Source organism: Stigmatopora nigra, chromosome 4 (genome assembly GCF_051989575.1).
Source record: "Stigmatopora nigra isolate UIUO_SnigA chromosome 4, RoL_Snig_1.1, whole genome shotgun sequence".
In the NCBI taxonomy this organism is placed as follows: domain Eukaryota; kingdom Metazoa; phylum Chordata; class Actinopteri; order Syngnathiformes; family Syngnathidae; genus Stigmatopora; species Stigmatopora nigra.
In genome coordinates this window covers 2,549,100-2,573,530 of record NC_135511.1, presented here as the reverse complement: position 1 = coordinate 2,573,530, position 24,431 = coordinate 2,549,100, and the positions used below count along the sequence as shown (strand labels likewise).

At 42.6% G+C, this 24,431-nt stretch overlaps 1 protein-coding gene across 1 annotated transcript in view; it reads left to right on the top strand.

Moving 5' to 3' along the window:
• The first annotated feature begins 1,319 nt into the window (after window positions 1–1,319).
• Window positions 1,320–24,431, top strand: part of jak2b (Janus kinase 2b) — a 34,289-nt gene continuing 11,177 nt past the window's right edge. The window contains exons 1-15 of the mRNA XM_077714808.1: window positions 1,320–1,815; window positions 5,521–5,769; window positions 14,593–14,716; window positions 14,788–14,905; window positions 16,242–16,387; window positions 16,561–16,852; window positions 16,918–17,037; window positions 19,134–19,291; window positions 19,361–19,472; window positions 21,780–21,966; window positions 23,061–23,185; window positions 23,268–23,402; window positions 23,578–23,665; window positions 23,800–23,927; window positions 24,335–24,431. The exon at window positions 24,335–24,431 is cut by the window's right edge and continues 42 nt beyond it. Of these exons, the coding sequence (XP_077570934.1) occupies window positions 5,538–5,769; window positions 14,593–14,716; window positions 14,788–14,905; window positions 16,242–16,387; window positions 16,561–16,852; window positions 16,918–17,037; window positions 19,134–19,291; window positions 19,361–19,472; window positions 21,780–21,966; window positions 23,061–23,185; window positions 23,268–23,402; window positions 23,578–23,665; window positions 23,800–23,927; window positions 24,335–24,431 (2,062 nt within the window). The 5' untranslated portion in view covers window positions 1,320–1,815; window positions 5,521–5,537. The remainder of the gene's footprint in view (window positions 1,816–5,520; window positions 5,770–14,592; window positions 14,717–14,787; window positions 14,906–16,241; window positions 16,388–16,560; window positions 16,853–16,917; window positions 17,038–19,133; window positions 19,292–19,360; window positions 19,473–21,779; window positions 21,967–23,060; window positions 23,186–23,267; window positions 23,403–23,577; window positions 23,666–23,799; window positions 23,928–24,334) is intronic.

Here is a 24,431-nt window from a genome sequence, read left to right as displayed (position 1 = left end):
GGTGATTGACTATGTGGGTGTGTCTTTGGACTTGCGCCCACATGTCTTGGTCATTCTGGAAAATAGTGTGGCGGAGCTGTCAACCGATCATCACCCGGTGTTGAGTTGACTTCGATGGTGGTGTCTTCTGGGAACGAGTCCCTCATCAGAAGGAGTTCCAATTCCCACTGCTGACAGATGCTTTCATGTGTGGGAAGAGGTGGGAAACATTGAGTCACCATTTGTTCTTCATATTTGTTTAAATTGAACAATAAATTAAGGGTTTAAAAAAATAAAGATTCAAATTGATTATTACGAAACAATAAAAAGGATAGTTTACATGTTGCATGAAACACTTTTCGCAGGGGTGGCATTCATGTTTTAGGGGATTTTTTCATTATAACCATTCCATTATTTTTTTCTCTGAGGGAATATGGAAATGTGTTTATACATCCCAAATGATAATACTATAGATCTGAAAATCATTCAAAATAATATCAAGAATATAAAATTGAAACATTCGTGCACACTCACCTATGTAAAATCTGGTGTGGTCTATCAGCCTACCATGCTTGTTTTGGGGATGTGAAACGAAGACAGAGCACCCATAGAAAACCCACGCAGGCACAAGAAGAATTTGCAAACCCCCCACAAGAAGGTCGAAAACCGGGTGTTGAACTCTCTATATCAGAACTGTGAGACGGAAATGCTGACCATTCTTCCACAGTGACGCACCAGATAATCATTAAACTTGAAAATAGTGTCCGATTTGTAGAAAAAAAGAGGGTACAGGCTAATTATTACCCCACCTCTCCTGATTTTTTTTTTTTTTTTTTACCAATGAGCATACGAGTAGGACTATGATGAAATGAAATCCCGCCCATCTCGATGGTTGTGGTACTGTTTCTTTCCGTGAAGATAACCAAAGACCAGATGGCACCATGGATGACTAAAAGATACATCTAGACATTTTTTTCACCAGTTTCTGTTTGCACTTTTTATATTTTGCTCTGTATACTCCATTTTCCTCCCTCATTCCAAAAACATGCATGGTAGACTGATTGGACACTCTAAATTGCCCCTAGGCATGGGTGTGAGAATGTATGGTTTTCCGTCTCGTGCCCTGTGATTGGCTGGCCACCGATTCAGGGTGTTGTCCCCCGCTTGTGACCCGAAGCCAGCTGGGATAGGCTACAGCACCCCCGCCCCCTAATGAGGATAAAGCGGTTCTCAAAATGACATGAGATTAGTTGTATTTCGGAAACATTTCATCTGGACAGGGGATTGTCATATTTAAATGGGCGGGTTTTACGTTGCTAATGGACATCAGACTGGCTTTCCCATCTGGCAACCCGGCGCGAGGGGCGGGAGCCTGAGAGAACAGGCCGCTTGTTGACTTGTGCCGTTTCCTTGCTAGCCATCGATGCAACAAGTGGTCAAGTTAACTGAATTGAAGCTCGATGTGCCCACCGTTATTCTATTCAGAAGGTCGTAGACTGCAAACCGGTACAACTGTTCTACCAGGGGAAATTGCATACGTTTCCAAGTTATGTTGACTAGATAAACCAATGGGATAAAGTTGCTCGTCGGGGGGTTGCAGGGTGTAGTGTCTCGGCGGACGTGACATGGCAATTGGCCTTGTTGAGATTCCACAAAGGAGCCACTTTAGAAGCGACGTGACAGGAATATGTACGTGGGGACGTTTGAGACCGTATCCGCCGGGGGATTTATTAATTTCAAATGACATAGAAAGAGGAGTGTGAGCTGTCGAAGTTGCGTCTGCAGCTGTTTGGCTACCTAGCTGCGAGCAAGCAGAAGAGCTGCACTACTTGACAAGTAAGACTTCAACCTCCTGTATATGAATAACGTCCAGCTGGACCTTTTCTACCCTGAAAAACGGGTGAAAGTTGCTCGATTTGTCATAAAAATGTTGTGTTGAGTTCGACGTTACGTATACCCAACCACAGGGATGGGAGGAGACCTACGCTCTTTGCTAGATGCAAAGGCTGCCAAGGAGTGCTCATCATACATATCTTAATTGTGAAATTAAAAAATGAAAACTTCACCAGATGTCTTGAATGCATCAGTTTTTCCTGCCCTGTCAACTTCGGCCAATTGCAATCCTTATTAATGATTGTGATTTAATTACACGTAAATGACGTAAAAATAGGTAATATGTTAATAAATTAATGGGAGAGCGAGAGAGAGGGCGAGAGAGAGAGTGCGAGAGAGAGTGCGAGAGAGAGTGCGAGAGAGAGTGCGAGAGAGAGTGCGAGAGAGAGTGCGAGAGAGAGTGCGAGAGAGAGTGCGAGAGAGAGGGCGAGAGAGAGGGCGAGAGAGAGGGCGAGAGAGAGGGCGAGAGAGAGGGCGAGAGAGAGGGCGAGAGAGAGGGCGAGAGAGAGTGCGAGAGAGTGCGAGAGAGAAGAGAGCGAGGTTGAGGTAGAGAGTGGTAGAGTGTGGGTGTGTAAATGTGTGTATATATATATATATATATATATATATATATATTATATATATATATATATATATATATATATATATATATATATATATATATATATATATATATATATATATATATATATATATATATATATATATATATATATATATATATATATATATATATATATATATATATATATATATATATATATATATATATATATATATATATATATATATATATATATATATATATATATATATATATATATATATATATATATATATATATATATATATATATATATATATATATATATATATATATATATATATATATATATATATATATATATATATATATATATATATATATATATATATATATATATATATATATATATATATATATATATATATATATATATATATATATATATATATATATATATATATATATATATATATATATATATATATATATATATATATATATATATATATATATATATATATATATATATATATATATATATATATATATATATATATATATATATATATATATATATATATATATATATATATATATATATATATATATATATATATATATATATATATATATATATATATATATATATATATATATATATATATATATATATATATATATATATATATATATATATATATATATATATATATATATATATATATATATATATATATATATATATATATATATATATATATATATATATATATATATATATATATATATATATATATATATATATATATATATATATATATATATATATATATATATATATATATATATATATATATATATATATATATATATATATATATATATATATATATATATATATATATATATATATATATATATATATATATATATATATATATATATATATATATATATATATATATATATATATATATATATATATATATATATATATATATATATATATATATATATATATATATATATATATGTGTGTGTGTGTGTGTATATATACCTATCTGTGTGTATATTTATTTATCTATCTATCTCTCTCTCTCTCTCTCTCTCTCTCTCTCTCTCTCTCTCTATATATATATATATATATATATATATATATATATATATATATATATATATATATATATATATATATATATATATATATATATATATATATATATATATATATATATATATATATATATATATATATATATATATATATATATATATATATATATTCAGCAACACGTTTATTTATTTATACATGTATTCATGTATTTATTTATTAACTTACTTATTACCTATCTATTTTTGTCTAAAATGCCTTTCCTATTTCTGCATCTTCACCCTTATGCTACTGTGACAACGACATTTACAGAATACGGGATGAATAAAATTATCCAATCCAACTCTGCATCCTCTTCTCTTCCTCTTTAACTCCACAGGGATGTCCAGGGGCATCCAGGTGTTGCGTAGTGTTAACAGCTATCCCTTGTGTATGACAGCGGAGGCATGGCTGAATGGCTCCGAAAATATCCAGATTTATTTTAGAAAAACTAATAGAACAAAGACTGGCTCTTGCACAACTTGAAGTCAAGTCTTGAAGTATGGAATACAAAATATAAAGTGAAGTATTACAAAACAACAAAACGTAAAAACAAGCTGAAAAATCTCAAAATACGAGTGAGGACTTGGGGAGCAACTGCCACTGGCTGCCGCTTGAACTGCATCATTTTGGGGAAAAAATCCCCTTATTAAGTGATAATAAACCATACAAATGCTACGCGGCACATATTTACTATAATAGGGCGCACTTCAAAGTCTATTCTGTAGATTTCACTTTGTCTGACAGCTTGACTGGCTGGGTATGTTGCTTGCTGACCGAAAGATTTTCTGTGCACAAGGAACATACTGATGGGGAGTTGTGGCCGATGTTTTTTTATTTTTGTACAAATATGCTTATGTACAGGACATAACGCTGGCAGGGCGATTGCCATATTCGATGCTATGACCATATTGCTATCAATCTTTGAGTCACTGTCTCAAACTGCCACCCATCTTGAAAATTTCTTGCCGATTTCGAAAAGTACTAAGACCACTTTCTTCATCTTTTTTGCCGTCATTGTTTTGGGGAAAATTAAACTTCCACTTCACTCCTCCTTGCTGTCCAGCTGTGTTACTCGCCCAGAAAGCTCTATTTTTGGAAAACGGCGATTGTGACTGCCATAACAACCCCCGTAGCTCACATTTTTTAACATTTCTGGAAAATCACACAGTCCGCTGCGCTACCTCGAGAATCCCGGCTGTCCTGTTCACTCCGAGAGCTCTATTTTCGGACGACAGGAACTGCTATAAGGTAGCCCATCAGTTAGTATCAGTATCCTTTCTTCAGCTGTTTTTTAAAAATTTATTGAATTGAATGCTGATCTGAGACAGGGATGTGTCTTCCGCTGGCGGCTTTCAGTGTGATTCTTTTACATTTTTATGAACATTTTTGATACTTAATATAAAAAATAAAACATGATCTACTTCAGCCGCGAAGTGGTGAAGGATCTATGTATTTTCTTTTTCTGCTTGAAAAGTGCCGCTCATACCGCGTTTTCGATGAAATGAGTATTGTGATCCTTCTTCACTTTGTGGCTTCACTACATAGTACTTTTTTTTCTAAATATAAAAAACAAAATTTCATAAAAATGTCAAAATCCATGTTTAAACTCCAAAACCAAAGACATGAAAAATAGCGGAAGTTAGGGAACTGCTTCTTCAGTGCTGAAATGGTTGGCTCTAAGCGCCGAAGTAGTGATACACCATAGAAGACAAATGGGCACACCAAAAAAACATAAATAACTGCGAAACACGCCGCCTTGCTTTTTTGTTTCCAGCTGGTTGCGTATCACATACCGTACATTAAACCTTGTGGAGACAGAATGCTTCGAGTCAATTCAACTCCGGCACCTTTGCGACCGTCGTGTTTATTAGTGCTTCAGGAGATGAAAATGGTTTAGATATCTATTGATGACATCAAATGAATTAATATTTAACCATATTTTTTTTAGATGTTGGAGGATTTTTGATGGCTTCCCAGAAAGCCATGGATGCCTTCCTGCACACGTGCCCTGAAGCAGTGCAGAACCACAACGGGAACGCCCATTGGGAGAGTCCAGACACGAACCTATCCGAAACCACCGTTCTGAGGCTTAATTTCTATCATAGCAACCAGGGAGAGTCCGGGTGCAAGTTCTTGTGCTACACAGCTGGCGATTACCTCGCTGAAGAACTGTGCATCAATGCCGCCAAAGCATGCAGTAAGAAACTTTTTTTTGGGAACAGAATTTGAAAGTTTGCCAACTCAGTAAACACAAATATCTATATCTATATTCTTTATATTATATTATCTATTTTTTATTCTATATATTATATATTTTTTATTCTATTTATGATATTATATATATTTTGTATTCTATTTATTATATTATATATTTTTTATTCTATATATTATATTATATTACACTATATATTTTATATTCTAGATATTACATTGCTTTGCATTGCATTGTATTACTTTACATTACATATTTTATATTATATTATATTCTATATATTCTATTTTATATATTATATTCTATATATTCATTATACATATTATATTATATATATTATATTATATATATTATATTCTATATATTATATTCTATATATTATATTATATATATTGTATTATATATATTATAAATATTATATTATATATATTATAGTATATTATATATTCACAGTTATATTTTATATTTTAGGCAACTGGAAGTGTCATAGGGTACATTTTGTGTCAAAGCACCCCTGAAAAGTATTGAAAGTGCGTATATTATCCTACAGGTTTATTATTTCATGCATTTTAAGGGGAGCAAACCCATATTTATTTATCCATAAATATAGATGTCCAATTTTTAAAGCGTTTTGTTTTTCTATAAATTTCCAAACCTTACACGGCAGACGCATTTTTGGATCGTCATCGCTAACCGCCTTACAACACGTGTTCCCCATTTTTACTTTTTTGTAGTGAGTTCGTGGGCCTCACACAGTTAACTTTTTTCCTTTTCCTACCCTTCGATTGTTTTTCCTAGGTTTATCTTTATTTTCTCCTTACTTCAGAACTCACACATACACCATACAACGTTGCCTAAATTTGTGCCTACCCACAGCACAGGACTCTTTCCAACAAACGGCCCCAAATCTACCTACCAGAGACTAGTATCAACAGGTTTTTCAAAAAATCGCCGTCCCCAGGACGCGAGTCACATTTCTCAAAATGGACCATCACATGAAATGCCCCTTTCGCGCATTTGGAGTCTCCGTCACAACATGCAGACATTTATGTGGACTTACCAGAGATGACCCCAGATGTCTCCCTCCAGCAGGATTAGTCTTCAACCGTTGAGAATCCAGGCACCCCCGTCGAAAAATCCAGCCCGCAAAGGGTCTTGAAGACGCCATGCGCACGGTCTCTTTCCGGATGTCGAACAGCCTGGGTTCCCGCTTCGGCATGTTGACCTACAACGCTCGAAGGACAAAATGATAGGTTCATTAATAATTACACTTTTGATATAATTATTAAACACTACAGGCAGACATCTGATTTAATTATTGACATTTAATTAAATAGGTATCTTGGTAAACAACCTTATATGGGAAAATACATCAAGACTTCCTCCCGGTCTCCGAAGTATCTTCTCGAACAGTAATTTCTCTTACGGCTTTAAAGCCATAAATCAAAACAATTACAAGGTTATTGATTAATCCAACATGCGTAAGCAAAAACGACATCTGCAATTATAATAACAATTAAGGTATTTATGTTACGATCGCCGCCGCTTAGTGCGACGCGATCGGAGGGGAAGTTGAACCCAGATGCAGAGTCGCCGAAGGAATGGAAAGGTGAGGCAGATCTGTAGCTCTTGTAGGTTGATTTAATAAACGGGGTAACATAACTTAAACAACTTGGCTTGTCCACTCATTACAAACGAAAGTACATGCGGCGTGGCGTCAAATGGAAACAGCAATTACTACCAGGATTAACAGGAAACGAAACCAGAACTTAACCAGTACTACACCAGACGCTCCAACCGCGTCCACAGAAAGTCACAATGCTTAAATACCAAAAATAATCCAATCACGTAATTAGCCACGGCTGATAACTATCGTGACGTCATGTCAGGAGAGGCTATCCAGCGACTCCTGACAGTACACCCCCTCTAAGGGACGGATTCTAGACGTCCCAAGGTCAATTACAACATGAGAAACGGGAACAAGCAGGGAGGGTGGGTGCTTGATCTAGAATTGTCCGGTGGTCTTCCACACCAACCCAAGAACAGACGGAGAGGTCGCTCCGGCGGGCGTCCGCGCCAGCCAGAAACGAGACAAGTCAGTGGCAGGTCTGGCGGGCGTCCGTGCCGGTCAGAAACAAGACGGGGCAGAGGCAAGTCTGGCGGGCGTCCGTGTCGGCCAGAAAAAAGCCGGGGCAGTGGCAAGTTTGGCGGGCGTCCGTGCCGGTCAGAAACAAGACGAGGCTGTGGTCGATCCGGTGGGCGTCCGCGCCGGCCAGAAACTAGACGAGTCGGTGGCAAGTTTGGCGGGCGTCCGCGCCGGCCAGAAACGAAACGAGGCTGAGGTCGATCCGGCGGGCGTCCGCGCCGGCCAGAAACGAGACGAGGCGGTGGTCGATCCGGCGGGCGTCCGCGCCGGCCAGAAACAAGACGAGGTTGTGGTCGGTCCGGCGGGCGTCCGCGCCGGCCAGGAACGAGACGAGGCAGTGGTCGATCCGGCGGGCGTCCGCGCCGGCCAGAAACGAGACGAGGCTGTGGTCGATCCGGCGGGCGTCCGCGCCGGCCAAGAACGTGACGAGGCTGTGGTCGATCCGGCGGGCGTCCGCGCAGGCCGGATACAAGACGAGGCTGAGGTCGATCCGGCGGGCGTCCGCGCCGGCCAGAAACGAGATGAGGCAGTGGTCGGTCCGGCAGGCATCCCAGCTGGTCCCTTAAGTCTTTGCCAAACTGCCTGCCTTCAGGAAATATTAGAAGTTTAGTACGGTCGGGCACCTTACCCTGTTTGCTCGGGGGGTGGACAGCCCTCGTCTCCCAGGAACCCGGATCATTGCTTCTCTGGACGTCGCCGGCTTCTTCCTCCAGGAGAACCGGCGAATTACCACTCTTGACGTCGCCAGCTTCTTCCTCCAGGAGCACCGGCGAATTGGCACTCTCGACGTCGCCAGCCCCTTCCTCCAGGGACTCCGGCGAATTGCCTCTCTCGACGTCGCCAGTCCCTTCTTCCAGGGACTCCGGCGAATTACCACTCTTGACCTCGCCAGCCCCTCCTTCCAGGGACTCCGGCGAATTACCACACTTGACGTCGCCAGCCCCTACTGCCAGGGACTCCGGCGACTTACCACACTTGACGTCGCCAGCCCCTACTGCCAGGGACTCCGGCGCATTGCCACTCTCGACGTCACCGGCTTCCTCCTCCAGAGGCACCAGCGAATTACCACTCTCGACGTCACCGGCTTCTTCCTCCAGGGGCACCGGCGAATTGGCACTCTCGACATCGCCAGCCCCTTCCTCCAGGGACTCCGGCGAATTGCCTCTCTCGACGTCACCGGCTTCTTCCTCCAGGGGCACCGGCGAATTGGCACTCTCGACGTCGCCAGCCCCTTCCTCCAGGGACTCCGGCGAATTGCCTCTCTCGATGTCACCAGTCCCATCTTCCAGGGACTCCGGCGAAATACCACTCTCGACGTCGCCGGCCCCGTCTTCATCGAGCGCCGGAGCATCGTCGCCACTTCTGGGCGGGCAGGCGCTGGACGGGCAGGCGCTTGGGAGAGCGGTGCTTGGGAGAGCGGTGCTTGGGAGAGCGGTGCTTGGGAGAGCGGTGCTTGGGAGAGCGGTGCTAGGGAGAGCGGTGCTAGGGAGAGCGGTGCTAGGGAGAGCGGTGCTAGGGAGAGCGGTGCTAGGGAGAGCGGTGCTTGGGGGAGCGGTGCTAGATTGGCCGTCCGTCACCAGAAACCTGATCCGTGGCTTCGGTACGGGTGCGACCGGCGACCCCAAGGGCAACGGGAGTAATTTGCATGGCCTTGGCACAGGAGCTTGGGGCACTTGAAACGGCGCGCTGGGCCGAGTAACTTCGGCCACTTGGACAGGCGTGGTCGGCCGAGTGACTTCGGGCACTTGGAACGGGGAGGGCTGCATAGTCCTTAGGAGCTGCTGGTACAGCGGGGTCGGCCGAGTAACTTCGGGCACTTGGAAAAGCGTGGTCGGCCGAGTGACTTCGGCCACTTGGAACGGGGAGGGCTGCATAGTCCTTAGGAGCTGCTGGTACAGCGGGGTCGGCCGAGTAACTTCGGGCACTTGGAAAGGCGTGGTCGGCCGAGTAACTTCGGGCACTTGGAAAGGAGCTTGGAGGAACGTGGTCGGAAAAGGAGCTTGGAGGGACGTGGTCGGAAAAGGAGCTTGGAGGGACGTGGTCGGAAAAGGAGCTTGGAGGGACGTGGTCGGAAAAGGAGCTTGGAAGGACGTGGGCGGGCGCGTAACTTGGACAGTGGTTAGTGTGTCCGGGCATTGCTTTCGCTTCGCTCTACGGCGTGGCGCTCGGCGCCTCCTCTGGGAGGACTGCACAGCACCCCCGCCACCACGCCGCGCCCCACAATTGGTGGCCAGCCCACTCTGCAATTGCTGGTCGGGGTATTTGTAATAGGAATTATCGGGGGAACAATCGGGATAATCCTCCTCCAGTGGAAGGTCTCGGGGTCCGAATTGGTCAAAGAATTCATCATCGGATTCCGAAACGCCAGCGAAAAAATCAATTTCCTCAATGATGTCCTCCTCACCAGACTCTTCAGGCTCCCTCCATGGTGAATCAATTCCTCTGGGCATAGGCATAAGATAACTTGGGCGCTCTCTGGTGGTTGTACGCACCTGGGCATCATGATGAAACGGTAAAGGCTTCCCAGGGCGACGTGCATAGCAGTGGTGGGGCGTATGAGTACGCTGCGGCTCTAACTTTTCTACCAGTTGTGGCTCATCTCTACTAATGATGTGCCTGAGAGCCCCGCACCACGGTGTGTCCATTACAAAATTCCTAAACGATTCTGAGGGGTTTCTTATACATTCCAAGCAGTCCGGTGTCTTCGAGGTGGATGGTTTGCGTTGCCGAATGCGTCGGCGCGAGCGTGGGTGGCGCTCCGCTGGGTCCATATTGGTTGGATCGTGCTGTTACGATCGCCGCCGCTTAGTGCGACGCGATCGGAGGGGAAGTTGAACCCAGATGCAGAGTCGCCGAAGGAATGGAAAGGTGAGGCAGATCTGTAGCTCTTGTAGGTTGATTTAATAAACGGGGTAACATAACTTAAACAACTTGGCTTGTCCACTCATTACAAACGAAAGTACATGCGGCGTGGCGTCAAATGGAAACAGCAATTACTACCAGGATTAACAGGAAACGAAACCAGAACTTAACCAGTACTACACCAGACGCTCCAACCGCGTCCACAGAAAGTCACAATGCTTAAATACCAAAAATAATCCAATCACGTAATTAGCCACGGCTGATAACTATCGTGACGTCATGTCAGGAGAGGCTATCCAGCGACTCCTGACAATTTAACAATAATAAAAAGAGGAAACTAAAAACAAACTTCTTTTGAATTTAAACAATCACACATTCATTTGGCATAGCAATTACATAAAGAAGCGCGAAGTGCGTCACGATGTAGGAACACTATCCGAGTGTTCCTGGAGGTGATCGATATCCATCTGCTGGTATCAAGAGTCCTTGACGATTCTTCGTTGCATACCCAGATCAACAGTCCTTGGAGCCCGGGACTGGGCGAGATGTCAGATAAACAGTCCTTGTGAGAGGACTATGTGACTGGTTACAACCCCGAGTTCTCTTCGGACAATTTGAAGAATGATTTAATACAAAAATGATTAAATACACACATATATATAATAGTATTACAGAACACACCCAACATGCAAAAATCAAGTGTTCAGATTTTTTTTTTGTCTGATTCACACCAAATTCGACATGTTTTTAAACTGTCATAAATGTTAGCTCGGAGATCAGCGGACACCACTTCCGCTTACAGAGCAGCTGATACCATTGCAGTGAGAACCTGCCGGAGTACTGCAGTCGGTGAGAGCCCCCCAACCCACAGAAATGGCCGTTTTTGTTGTTGAACGCTGCGTGCACCGCTTTCGCCCGAGCTAATAAACCAGCCGAATTACGGTCCGCCGCCGCGCAACGAAAGCGGCTTCCACTTCTGCTTCTCGGCGGAATGAGACATGCAGTGAAACAAAACAGCCCGTAGACGAGCGTCCAATGCAGCCTCCACATCATTGGCCAGAGCTGCTGAGACATTTGTGCAAAGGGCTCTAAGACACACCCGAGACGCTGAATCAACTGGCGCTGAGAGGGCTTCCCAGACATCTGTACGCAGCAACGTATGCCCAACTACTGCCTTTTGGTCTCTTCAGGCATTCAACTATAAACCAGGCTATGACTACCTCTCTCGGACAGACCTCCGTATTAGTTCTATGGATTGTGTGTGCCAATATTGCCAGGCTAAAAGGTGGACAGCAGAGCGCGACAACGTCTGCTGCTCCTATGGGAAGGTCTGCCCAAACCCCGCCCCCCTCCAGGAACCACCCCAACCTCTGTGTGAATTGCTTAAAGGATTAACTGAAGACTCAAAATACCAAAAGTTCATCCGCCGTTTCAACTGCTACTTTCAGATGACTTCTTTTGGAGCAAACAAAGTGCGGGAGCAAGGTTAGATGCCTAGCTTCAAGGTTCAGGGACAAGTGTATCACTTAAAAGGCCTGCTTTTTCCTGAGGAAAATATTGCACCGTCATTCTTGCAGCTGTACTTAGTCAGTGACTACCTCCAACAGGCCAGACAGCCGTTAGGTATCACAAACGATGACCCTGACGCATCTTATCCGAGACACATGGATATAGTCCATGGCAGGAGATGCTATGCACCACAAACCATTACATTTGCCCATTCAAAGCCTCCATCGCCCGACTTTTCATTGTCATTTACGCTAACAAATGTCCTGCTGGGGAGCACGAACGGCATTTTAATGCACCCACCCTCAACAAGGTGTCTGTTGTCATTCAAGCGGAGCACACTGACAAACGTCACATTATCATTCAAGCAAGGGGTGGAAGCCTTCACAGAATAAATGAAACACCCGGCGTACGACCCCTTCCAATATCCACTTCTATTCCCTTACAGCGAGGATGGCTTTCCTTGCCATACGACCACGCGCCGTGCGACAACGAACCCCAAAACAGTTTCCTGCCGGGCTAACTACACCTAGTGACTCATGGTTTCAGATGGTGAGTTCAACGCCATCCTACGTGGCAAGCAACTGCTGCAACAGTTCATAGTTCACGTTGCCATTAAAATGGAGACGGAAAGGCTGTTTTTCATCAGGCTAAACCAGCGGTGTCAACCATACGGCCCGTCTGGTGGTTTGGTACGGCCCGAGGAAGAAAGCTGCATTGTATAAAAAAAAAATGAATTTTCTTTAAAATGTGTAGTTCTTTTATTATCCGCTAGGGGCGCAGTGTTTTAGTGCGCGCAGACAACATGAATTGACATTTATATATGTTCTTATGTTATTCTCTTGTTCATAATATATTGTTCATAATGTAAAAGGAAAAGTCTGTTAATAAACAATTTGATAATTTACTCATTCTTTGCATTAATTATTAGTATTAGTGACTAATACAAAGGAAAAAAGTGGGCCTATTGTTAGTTCTATGTAATTTTGCAATGAGTTTACTGGTCCGGCCCGCTTGATCTCAAATTAAGGTGTATTCGGCCCGCAGATCAAAGGGAGTTTGACACCCCTGGGCTAAACCAAAAGAAATTACGATCAGCCACATACATCCACTTTCCTGACGGTTTGCAAAAGGAAACCAACCCAGACGATGTTGGGAAGCTCACTATTCTCCCATCCACGTACACTGGAGGTCCGCGTTAAATGAGCACGCGTACGCAAGACACTATGACGTACGTCCGTTACTACGGCCGACCGGACCTCTTCATATGTTCACCTGCAATCCCACATGGCCTGAAATACAGAACTACCTCCGGGCATGGAGCCCCATGACCAACCTTACGTTATTGCTCGCGTCTTCTGGCTGAAACTGTGCAAACTAATGGACGTCGTGGTCAAGAGTCACTGTTTCGGTCCTGTCAAGTGTTACATGTACACCGTTGAGTGGCAAAAAAGATGACTCCCACATGCCCATGCCCTCATCTCGCTTTACGATCGAATTCCAGCAAACGACATTGACAAGATAATCTCAGCAGACATTCCTGATCCCATTTTGGATCCCATGGTTCACTATTATGCAATATTATTACAACCGCAATGGTACATGGTCCTTGCGGGCCTGGGTACAGAAACCAGTCGTGTTGCAAAAATGGACAAACGGGCTCCTACAAATATCCGCGTCAGTTCATAAATTCTACTCAGACTGACGGCGACAGATATCCCCTCTACAGGCGCCAAAGTCCAGACACGGGGGGCCATACAGCGACTGTCATGACTGCCATTCACATCGTCAATCGGTGGATTGCTCCTTATTGCCCTTTCATTAGTAAAAATTTTAACACCCACATTAACATGGAATTTTGCAGATTCATCAAATACATTAGTGCCACCGCTGTTTTTGCGGTTCAACGCGATGGCTCCAGAGACTAACTCTCCGACCTTGGTTCCGTCATCTTGGACATGCAGCTTCCTTCCGGGTCGGAGAAAGCCAATGAGAAAATGACTGGACCACGAAAAAAAAAAAAAAAATACCAGACTCAGGAAGTGTATTTACGTTTCACGTCCTGTTGAATTACATTTGAAGTTTCGTAACTCAGATTTTATTGAATCTTGGAACAAAGGATTTCCCATTAGTCCTTTTCTTTACTTAGGCTTTTCTCAACCTGAATATTTTGTATGTAGAAGCATTTGTAAGTGTAGGTACCACTGTATTCATCCCCGTGAACTGGGACATCCTTTGATGAAATTGGAGGATGGAGGCACTACATATCCATGTAATGTGTTTTGTGTCTGCAGGCATATCACCTCTTTACTGCAGCCTTTTCGGCCTCTTCAGAGAGCGAGACTGCCTATGGTTCCCGCCCAGCCACATTTTTCATCTGGATGAATCTGCCTCAGAGGATTTGTTTTTTCGAATAAGGTATTGTGTACCAATAAAGTTGGGAGTTCCAAACAAATCCAGTCACCTTGCATGTCGTGAATTTATTGCAGATTTTACTACCCTGGCTGGTACAGCGGTGTGGCGTGCCGGGCTTATCGATACGGCGTGACTAAAGGATCCGAAAGTCCTGTGCTGGATGATCATGTCATGTCGTACCTCTTTCATCAGGTAAGGTCATAATTAGGGGGGATACAATATATTGAAACTGTTATATGTCACGATACTTTGGATCTCAAAAGGTTATATCAGGGGTAGGGAACCTATGGCTCGGGAGCCATATGTGGCTCTTTTAATGGGTGTATATGGCTCTCCCCGAACCTGTGTGGTAAAATATGGCAAGCGCTGGTGAGAGACCTAAGTCCCGAAAGCATCAATTGGAGTGTCACGCCGGCACTGTGGTGCTGAAACTATCGCTAGCGCCTTTTTAAATCATATTTTTTCTTCATTAAATCATAATTTTTCTTCATTAGACTCTTCTGCATGCATACTCTCATTGAGTCGCAACAGTGAAATAATGTTCTCAAAAGAATTCAGCCTATTTTTTACTTTCAAAGCGGTGAAATGAAAAATAAATGCTCACATTTTCATGTATTTTTACTTTTAAATTCTGAGTATGGCTCTCAAGGAATAATGTTTGAAAATATGAATTGTTTATGGCTCTCTTCATCAAAAAGGTTCCCGACCCCTGGGTTATATGAATGCTCCGCTGAGAATCGCTATATCGAATGTCGTGGATATGGTAGACCAGACATGGACACGATAATTGAAAAATCGATAAGTAGCATCTGCTGGTACCTCAAAATTTGTCGTATCTCAATGTTAGATATTTTCTCGGAATTTGACTTGTATCTCAAATTCCTCGTATGTCGAGCCACTTGTATGTCAAGGTATTACTTTACAGTAATAACTTGACATGAGTGCCCTGACCTATGAGGAATTTGAGAAAAAATTCCATGCAAATATTTACATGGAGAGACAAGACAAATTTTGAGGTACGAGCATTCGAGACAGCCAGGTGGCCAGGCTACGAAAGGCTCTATAATTTCACCGCACTGTCTACTTTGGCGCATCTCCCTCGTGCAAAGATCTCTATGAGCACTGGGTGTTGCATTTTTCTCCTTGTTTTTTTTTTTTGCGTTAGTCAGTGCAGATTTAAGGGAAACTGGATCCAATGCAAGCCAGTGTAATGAAGGGGAGTGCGAAGAAAAGGCGTATGATGAAAATCGATACTAAGCACGAAATAATCAAAAAACATTAGTGTACGCGTAACTCAGATGGCTCGCCAATTCGTGTGTAGAAGCGGGAAGTTTGCCGAAAGCCGCGGTGGAATATATTAAACTCTTTGCCTTGGCTATTGCACAAGAAGGTTTAAATTGAGTGTAATGTAATGTGTAGTGTGTGTATAGGAATATAAGTTCATTTAGGTTAAAAAGTAATAAACTCAACAAAAATATCACTGCATAACTAATGGACTGATTTCCATATATTGTTGATTCGCCCTCAGTGGAGGAATGATTTTATCACTGGTGCGGTCAAGATTTCTAACTCCCACGAGAACCAGGAGGAGTGCCTAGGCTTGGCAGTGCTGGACATGACGCGCACAGCCAAGGAGAAGCAAATGTCATCGCTGGAGATCTACCGCACTATAAGGTATCTTAATTTAAAACATCTTCAGATCAATGTTTCCCAACCAGAATGAATTCCAGTTTGCTCCTATTTCCGGTGTGTTATTCAAAACAAGCCCCTAAAAGTATATTTGGGTCACTATTTGTTGAATTTTGGGGGTGGCGGGGGGACTCTGTTTTGTGCTTTTGTCCACACAGCTACAAGTCGTTTTTACCAAAGGACATGCGCGCACACATCCAGGATTGCAGCTTCCTGACTCGCAAGCGCATCCGTTTCCGTTTCAAACGTTTTGTGCAGCAGTTCAGCCAGTATCACACCACCGCACGCGATCTCAAGCTCAAATACCTGATCACCATGGAGTCGCTGGAGCAGGCCTTCTACACCGAGACTTTTCAAGTTCGCGAGGCGGCTGGTGGTCCTCTGGTCCTGCTGGTGGCAGCTGACACCGGCATCCAGTGGTGCCGAGAAAATCTAAAACTTTCGCAACAGGTCCGTCTACCATTGTTGTCCTTTGTTCCTGCAGAAGTCTGCTTGACTCCTATGTTATTGTGAAGGAGCTGCAGACGCTATGCGATTTTCCAGAAGTTGTTGACATCAGCATAAAACATGCCAGTAAAGAAGCCGCCGCGGGCAGCCACCTGGTCGTTATCAACAAGCAGGACGGCAAGAACCTGGTAATTTGCTCTCACCATTAAAAGGGAGTTTTATTTTGAAGGAATGTGAAAACATAAACAAAACAATCCATTAGCCAAAGTGATCGGAGAGAGTATTCCTCCAACAGATTATTTTTAATCTAGGGTTCGTACAGGTCCACGGAATCCTACAAAATGGATTGGATTTTACGGTCGTTTTATCATGGTTTGAAGAAAAATGCATACAGTCCTTGAAAATGCTCGTTACACAATATTTCTCAGCACCCTATCTAGAAATATAAAGAAAAATAAATTTGCTTCATCACTGCTACAGCTCATTTTGAAGTTGCTTTCCCTTGATGTTGCATGTCATATTGCCACCTTGAGGAGTACAGTGTAGCATTGTAGCAAGTGCTTATTTTGCCACAAATTGCTCACTGTCACCAGGAACGCAATCACTCAAATCAGGGATTTTCAGAATTGGCAAATTTCTAGAACTTCATATGACATTTTGGAAGACTTCATAGCATATTTTATTTCTGCTTAATTACCGTATTTTCACGACTATTAAGCACATCGTATTTTTACCCGCGGTGTCAATAACGAGTACTATTTCTGTATTTTACACACGCAAAGGACGCACCGTTCTTTTAGACGCAGCCAGGCATAGCTAGCTAGTGTTAGTGCCGATCGCCAGGCCACAATCCATTCCCAAATAGTAGCTAGCTAGTGTTGATGCCGATCGCCAGGCCACAATCCATTCGCAAATAGTAGCTAGCTAGTGTTGATTCCGATCGCCAGGCCACAATCCATTGGGTGTATTGACAAAATAACTAATACATATCCCAGCATTCACTGCGCAGTACTTTGTCTACGGGAAAATAGTAGAGTCGGGGGCTGCTTGCCGTAGTTGTTTTATCGACTGATTTATTTTATTTTATCGTGATAACAATTTTAGTTTTGGTCCATATATAAAGCGCATTGGATTATAAGGCGCCCTGTCTATTTTGGAGAAAATTTAAGACTTCTATGTGCGCCTTATGTCAGGAGTCGCTGGATCGCCTCTCCTGACATGACGTCATGATAGTTATCACCTGTGGCTAGTTACGTGATTGGATTATTTTTGGTATTTAAGCATTGTGACTTTCTGTGGACGCCGTTGGATCGCCTGGTGTAGTACTGGTTTAGTTCTGGTTTCGTCCTGGTGTAGTACTGGTTAGTTCTGGTTTCGTTTCCTGTTAATCCTCGTAGTCATTGCTGTTTCCATGACGCCCCGCCGCATGTTGTTTTCGTTTGTAATGAGTGGTCAAGCTAAGTTGTTGAAGTTATGTTACCCCGTTCAATAAATCAACCTACAAGAGCTACAGACCTGCCTCACCTTTCCATTCCTTCGGCGACTCTGCATCTGGGTTCAACTTCCCCTCCGATCGCCTCGCATTACGCGGCGGCGATCGTAACACCTTATAGTCGTGAAAATACGGTATATACTAAAGATAACAACAACAACAAAATATTCGGACAATGTTCATGAGGCACTTGAAAACTGAGTATTTTGATGATTATACAGCCAGGAATGCAACCTCTGTCGCCCTGGTGCACAAGCAATTTTGTCTTATTTTTTTTTAACCCTCAAACGTTAATACTTTTCCGGGGTCGATCGGTGCTGAATTTTAGAGTGGAAGAATGTTTCAAATTGGTATTTTGACTTGTTATTGACGGCAACTCCAAAGTTGGAATTATTTATTTATATTTTTAACAGTGGTGAAGCCTATCCCTGCTGACTTTGGGCACCAGTCAGGGGAAATCATGAATTGGTGGCAGCCAATCGCATGGCACAAAAAGAAGGACAACCATTCACTCTCCGTCATACTCAGGGAAAATTTAGTTAGTATTCAGTCATTTACCCTGTGTGGTTTTGGAATGTGGGAGGAAACTGGAGTACCTGGATAAAACCCACGCAGGGCTGGGTAGAACCTGCATACTCCACACAGTGTGGACCCATCTGGGATCAAACACTCGACCCTAGAACTGTGAGGCCACGGAGTGAATCATCATCAAACACCATCAATAACAAGAATGAGACTTTTTTTTTTTACATAAATTACAATTTTCCAAATGTATTGTTTTCATCTTTGCAGGAGTTAGAATTCGGCGGTCTTTCTGAAGCGCTGTCCTTTGTGTCCCTCATCGATGGCCATTACCGGCTGACTGCAGACGCGCATCATTACCTTTGCAAAGACGTGGCGCCCCCTAGGCTGGTGGAGGCCATTGCTTGCCGTTGCCATGGCCCAGTCTCGTGAGTGATGGTGAATGAACCCTTTTTATATGGAGGCACAGCTTTTTTGATTCATGACTCTTTTGACAGGATGGAGTTTGCCATTAATCGACTTCAGCGATGTCCTAACAAGCGTGGCTTGTATATGTTAAGGTGCAGCCCCAAGGATTTTGACAAGTACTTTCTGACGTTCGCCGTTGAGGTATGCACACACACACACACACACACACACACATTTGGGTCTCTATAGTCTGCGCATAACCGAAGAGTTCGACAAGCAAAACACCTTCTTGGGACATAAGCAGGGTGGCTAGTGTTTCAGTGGGTTGCTGGGGGCTGGCAGTAGTAATTTTGTTGTACAGAAGGCTGCTGTGGGTCCCTAACTGGTCTTCTAACTGAGGGTGCGAGGTAGGACTGAGGCTTAAACCTAGACTGCTGTAGTGTCTCTTTGACCTGAGCTATTTCTGCACTGAGATCTTTAAGAAAAGCAACACTTTTCTTAAGTTCAGTCTGTTACGTCCACGGGAGACGTCGTGGCGAGGTCAGATGGATTAGGACCCAGTCGCGGGGGAGCAGGTAAGGACGGGGCAATTTGTGCTCATAACAACAACTTTAATAACTCAGAAGGGACCTCACAAAACAACGAAAACTAAACCAAACCAGAACAGGGAGAACAAGTGGAATCGAGGAGCAAGGTAGCGTGGCTGCATGGTAATGGAATCTAAGCAGACGATCGGACAATGATACTAAACTCAGTGGCGTTTAAATACACAACTCGGAGACTAATTACGAATCACGCGCAGCTGCGCGGACACAACGGCAGGGCAAGAGGGAAAAACGAGAGTGGAAAAAGCTGCAGCAGGCTGCTCCTGACACAGTCAACTCCGCTAGTACCTCAGGGGACACTTTTGTTTTTTCTTCTACAGGGCAATTGGTAGGTCGTAGGTCTTCTGACTGTACCTTGCTAACATGTGTCACTGCCTGTAGGCACACGGTCTACTTGCCTAAAGACATTTAGCCGACTGACATCTGGCGAGGGCCAACTCGCCGAGGGGGCATCTGGCCGAACGTAGAGTTAGCCGAACGAGTAGTTATAACAGTAAGTACTATAATGACAGAAGAAAATAAGTAGTTATAAAAGGAAATTGTAATCCTACTCCAGAAAATTCAGACTAGCATAGAAAACACTGAGATTAATCTTTGAATTAAGGTTCTCAGCAAATCATTTTGAATATATATTTCCTAAAATAATGGGAAATTAAGAAAAAAAAGGAGCTTTTGTTCATAAAACACAAGCTGGCTCTCTTCTACAGCATAATAACCTCTGTTCTGGCACAATAGAAATAATCTTTTTGCTAACAAACTTTAGGCCAGCAAGGTGTTGTGTGATAGTCCATGGGAAAGCAACTCTCGCAAGGCATGTCAATTTATATTTGACAAAAATTGGGAAAAGAACTGCATTATTTATTTTTCAGGATATGTTTGATTTCGTTTGACATTGAATACTTGGATTGTTTTCGTTGCTTGAGACAAAATGGTTCCCATAGAGGCTTTTCGGAACCCTAATATTTTTTAGATAGAAGCGTTTGTAAGTAGAGGTAGCACTGTATTTAGTACACTCATTTTAAATACCACTAGCAATGACTGCACATCTTAACTTGTTAGCTACAATTGACGGCAATAAATGTCCAGTCCAAATTAATTGGATGATTAATTGTGGCAAACTAGTAATTAACTCATTTTCATAATTTACATAAACTCACTGGCTACCATTGATGGCTTTTGATGTCCAAGCGATTGCAAATGGTATAGCTGACACCGAATGAATAACTGTTTATCCTTTGCCATCCCCGCTCACTTCAAATGTAATCATTGAAAGAATTTCAATTTAGTTTTGTTTTGTTGGGTTGTCTTCTGATTGGCTGTCGGGCAGCAATCTGATTTTTTTTTTCTTAAGACCTGTAAATACACCTTTGCAATTATCCAGTCTCCTAAAAATAATGCACATTTCCACCATCTTTTTTTTCCCGACGAGTTTATCCTTTGAGGTTAACTGTGAATCCGTCTCCTCCCTGACTTTCATCTGCAGTTTCAAAAGGAACCTATCGATGGTTGTTTGCTTTTGTCTTCCCTTCAAAATATTCCAAAAATGATGCACACAAATGTCCTCACATTACGCACCACCACTTGTCAAGTTGCCCCGGGAAGTAGTACTTCTCTCATATTGGCAAGCAAGATTCTGTACTGACTAACGGGGGGAATTAAAAAAAAATGCAACGCTCTGCCCAGTGCTCATAGAGACATTTACACGAGGGAGTTGTAAAGGGAAAGACAGTTCCCAAGTTGTTCTCAAAAGCAGCCTCTCACGTTGGCTTGTATGCTCGTACATCAAAATTTGTCTTGTATCCCAAAGTAAATAAATATTTGCTCAAAATTTGACTCGTATCTAAAATTGCTTGTATGTAAGGTATTGCTGTTGTCAGGAAAACCCTGTATACCTCTCTCCTAGGTGTATGACTCATTTGAGTACAAGCATTGCCAGATTACTAGATCATCCATTGGTGAATTCAACCTCAGTGGGACCAAGAGAAACTTCAACAGCCTGAAGGATCTCATGGGTTACTACCAAACAGAAACGGTGCACTCCGAAAGCTTCGCTTTCCAGTTCGGCAAGTGCTGTGTCCCGAAATCCAAAGGTGTGTGTTTTTTTTTCCATATCCCCATGCATTTTCTTTCCTCATAAAATATATTATTGGCAGGAGTGAAGCATTGCTTGCAATGGGAATAGAATACATTTTTTAAGTTTTTCAATTTCCAAGTTTTCACACCGACCTTACCTTGCCAAAAGTTCTTCTGATTCAGGTAACTTAAAAATAAGCCATATGATGACTTTTTCTTTTTTTACAATTTATTTCCCTAATATTAATTCAATATGTTCTAATTATAATACTAATTCAATATAATGTAATATGCAAAAAAAACATTTTTTTTTTTTAACAATTATAATTTTATTGCAAACCCTTTGCCAAAAAGATCAATGTCAGTTTTTCCAATATCATTCACCCCCTACTGGTGCAGGCCAACACTGTAGTGCCACATCCAATAACAGTGGCTTCTTGTACTTGGCTGTGGGAGGCTTCTTGTATTCAGCCGTGGGCCACTTGCTGTCTGGCAGGTGTTTCGGCTGCGCCCTGGAGGCATCACCCATGGAATAGCAACCGTGATGCTTTGGCCAGCTTCCTACAGGGCAGCTCAGTGCCGCTGGAATTCAGGGGCTCGGCCAACCTACAATCGGCTGAGAAAACCTTTGACCTGGATGCGAGATAGAGCAGCTCAGGTGGCAATGCGCTAGTTCAGAGTGCCATCCCAGCCATGCTTTTGTATGAAGAGTGCATGAGTCAATGTGTGCGTGCTTAAGTGTAGCAATGATGACAGATTATACAGAACCTGCTGAACTTGGTGGATTTTATTAACGGTGTGATTGGGGTGGCAACTGTCTTTCCCATGGATACCCTGAGCGTCTAACAGTGCTGCCTGTGAACTTCAATAGGTTTATATTACGGTCTAGACAAATGGTAATATAATTTAAAACATTTCTTTGAGTGTTCTCGTGTACTCCCACAATAATTGCGTCCTGAGCAGTCATCCACATTGTCGATAGCTAAAACAAGGCCTGAATATAATATATTAGAAACCACCTAAATTGTTAATTTTTATTTGTTTGCATTAGTTTTATTTTTGTTTTAAAATAGGTACTAAAATACTCAAATTCATTTTTTTATCTTCTCAGAAATGTCCTGTCTGTTGGTTTGCCGGCGAAACAAGGTTTCCGAAGTGCCTTCCTCGCCATTACTGCGTCGACCCAAAGTTAGCCAGATGGTCTTTCACACTATCAAGAAGGAAGATTTGGAGTTTGTGTGTTTTTTTTCTCCCCCATTTTACCAATTTTTTTTTTTTTTTACTTCAGTGGCAACCTGAATCTTTTTAAATTACTCAGGCGGAGAGTCTCGGCCAAGGGACATTTACGAAAATTTTCAAAGGCGTGCGCAAGGAGCTGGGTGACTATGGACAGGTGCATCAAACCGAAGTGGTCATGAAAATCCTGGACCGAGCTCACAGGAACTACTCTGAGGTGAGGGGGAGCGGTAAAATTCTCTTTTAATCAATCCCACTTTTAAACATGTTTTTGGGCAAACAAACATTTCAATATCCTTTATTTTGTGTCCAAAAGAAGTGCAGGCTTGTGTCCTTGTTTATTTGTTGTCATTGACACCTTAGCTTTTTTCTTTTTTTCTCTCCTTTCACAGTCCTTCTTTGAAGCAGCCAGCATGATGAGTCAGCTGTCCCATAAGCACTTGATGCTCAACTACGGCGTGTGCGTGTGTGGCGAGGAGAGTAAGTCAACACTGCCTCACAAATACTCACCTCTCAAACTGAAGAAAACTTTTCATCCAAAAAGAAAATAGATGTATTTAGGAGATAATGGTCACTTTAAAGAAAATGTGCTGAATAATGTTGTCTTTCCTTAGACATCATGGTGCAGGAGTATGTGAAGTTTGGCTCTCTGGACACCTACTTGAAGAAGAAGAAGAACTCGTTGAACATCCTCTGGAAGCTGGAGGTGGCCAAGCAGCTGGCCTGGGCCCTAAACTTCCTGGTATTTTCACCTAATCTCCAAATTCTATGCAATGTAACCCCCCCCCCCCCCCCCCCCGCTTATAAAGAGCTGTATATATCAAACTTTGCTTTGGTGCTGAGACCGAACCAAAAAAGTAGAGTTAAATGATAATTTACTGATGCATAATGAAATCAATTATTGATTGATTATCTGAATTGGCCCTGAGCACATCCATTAGTTTATCAGAATGAACTTTTTTCCACTTCTCACATGACACCTTCAAGACGATTGCCAAATTCCTTGGTTCTCACCATGTTGGCATCAATCCAAAACAAATCTGGAATGAGCTCGCTTTATTTGTCATTTTTCTTACAGTTGAGTGGCCCGTCCCTGCCTTCCGCTTGCGAGCTTCAGTGTAAATGTTGAAATGTTTATGATTTTTGCAGGAAGAGAAGCAACTGGTCCATGGAAACGTGTGTGCCAAAAACGTGCTCCTGACCCGAGAGGAAGACCGGCGTGTGGGGAACCCGCCGTTCATAAAGC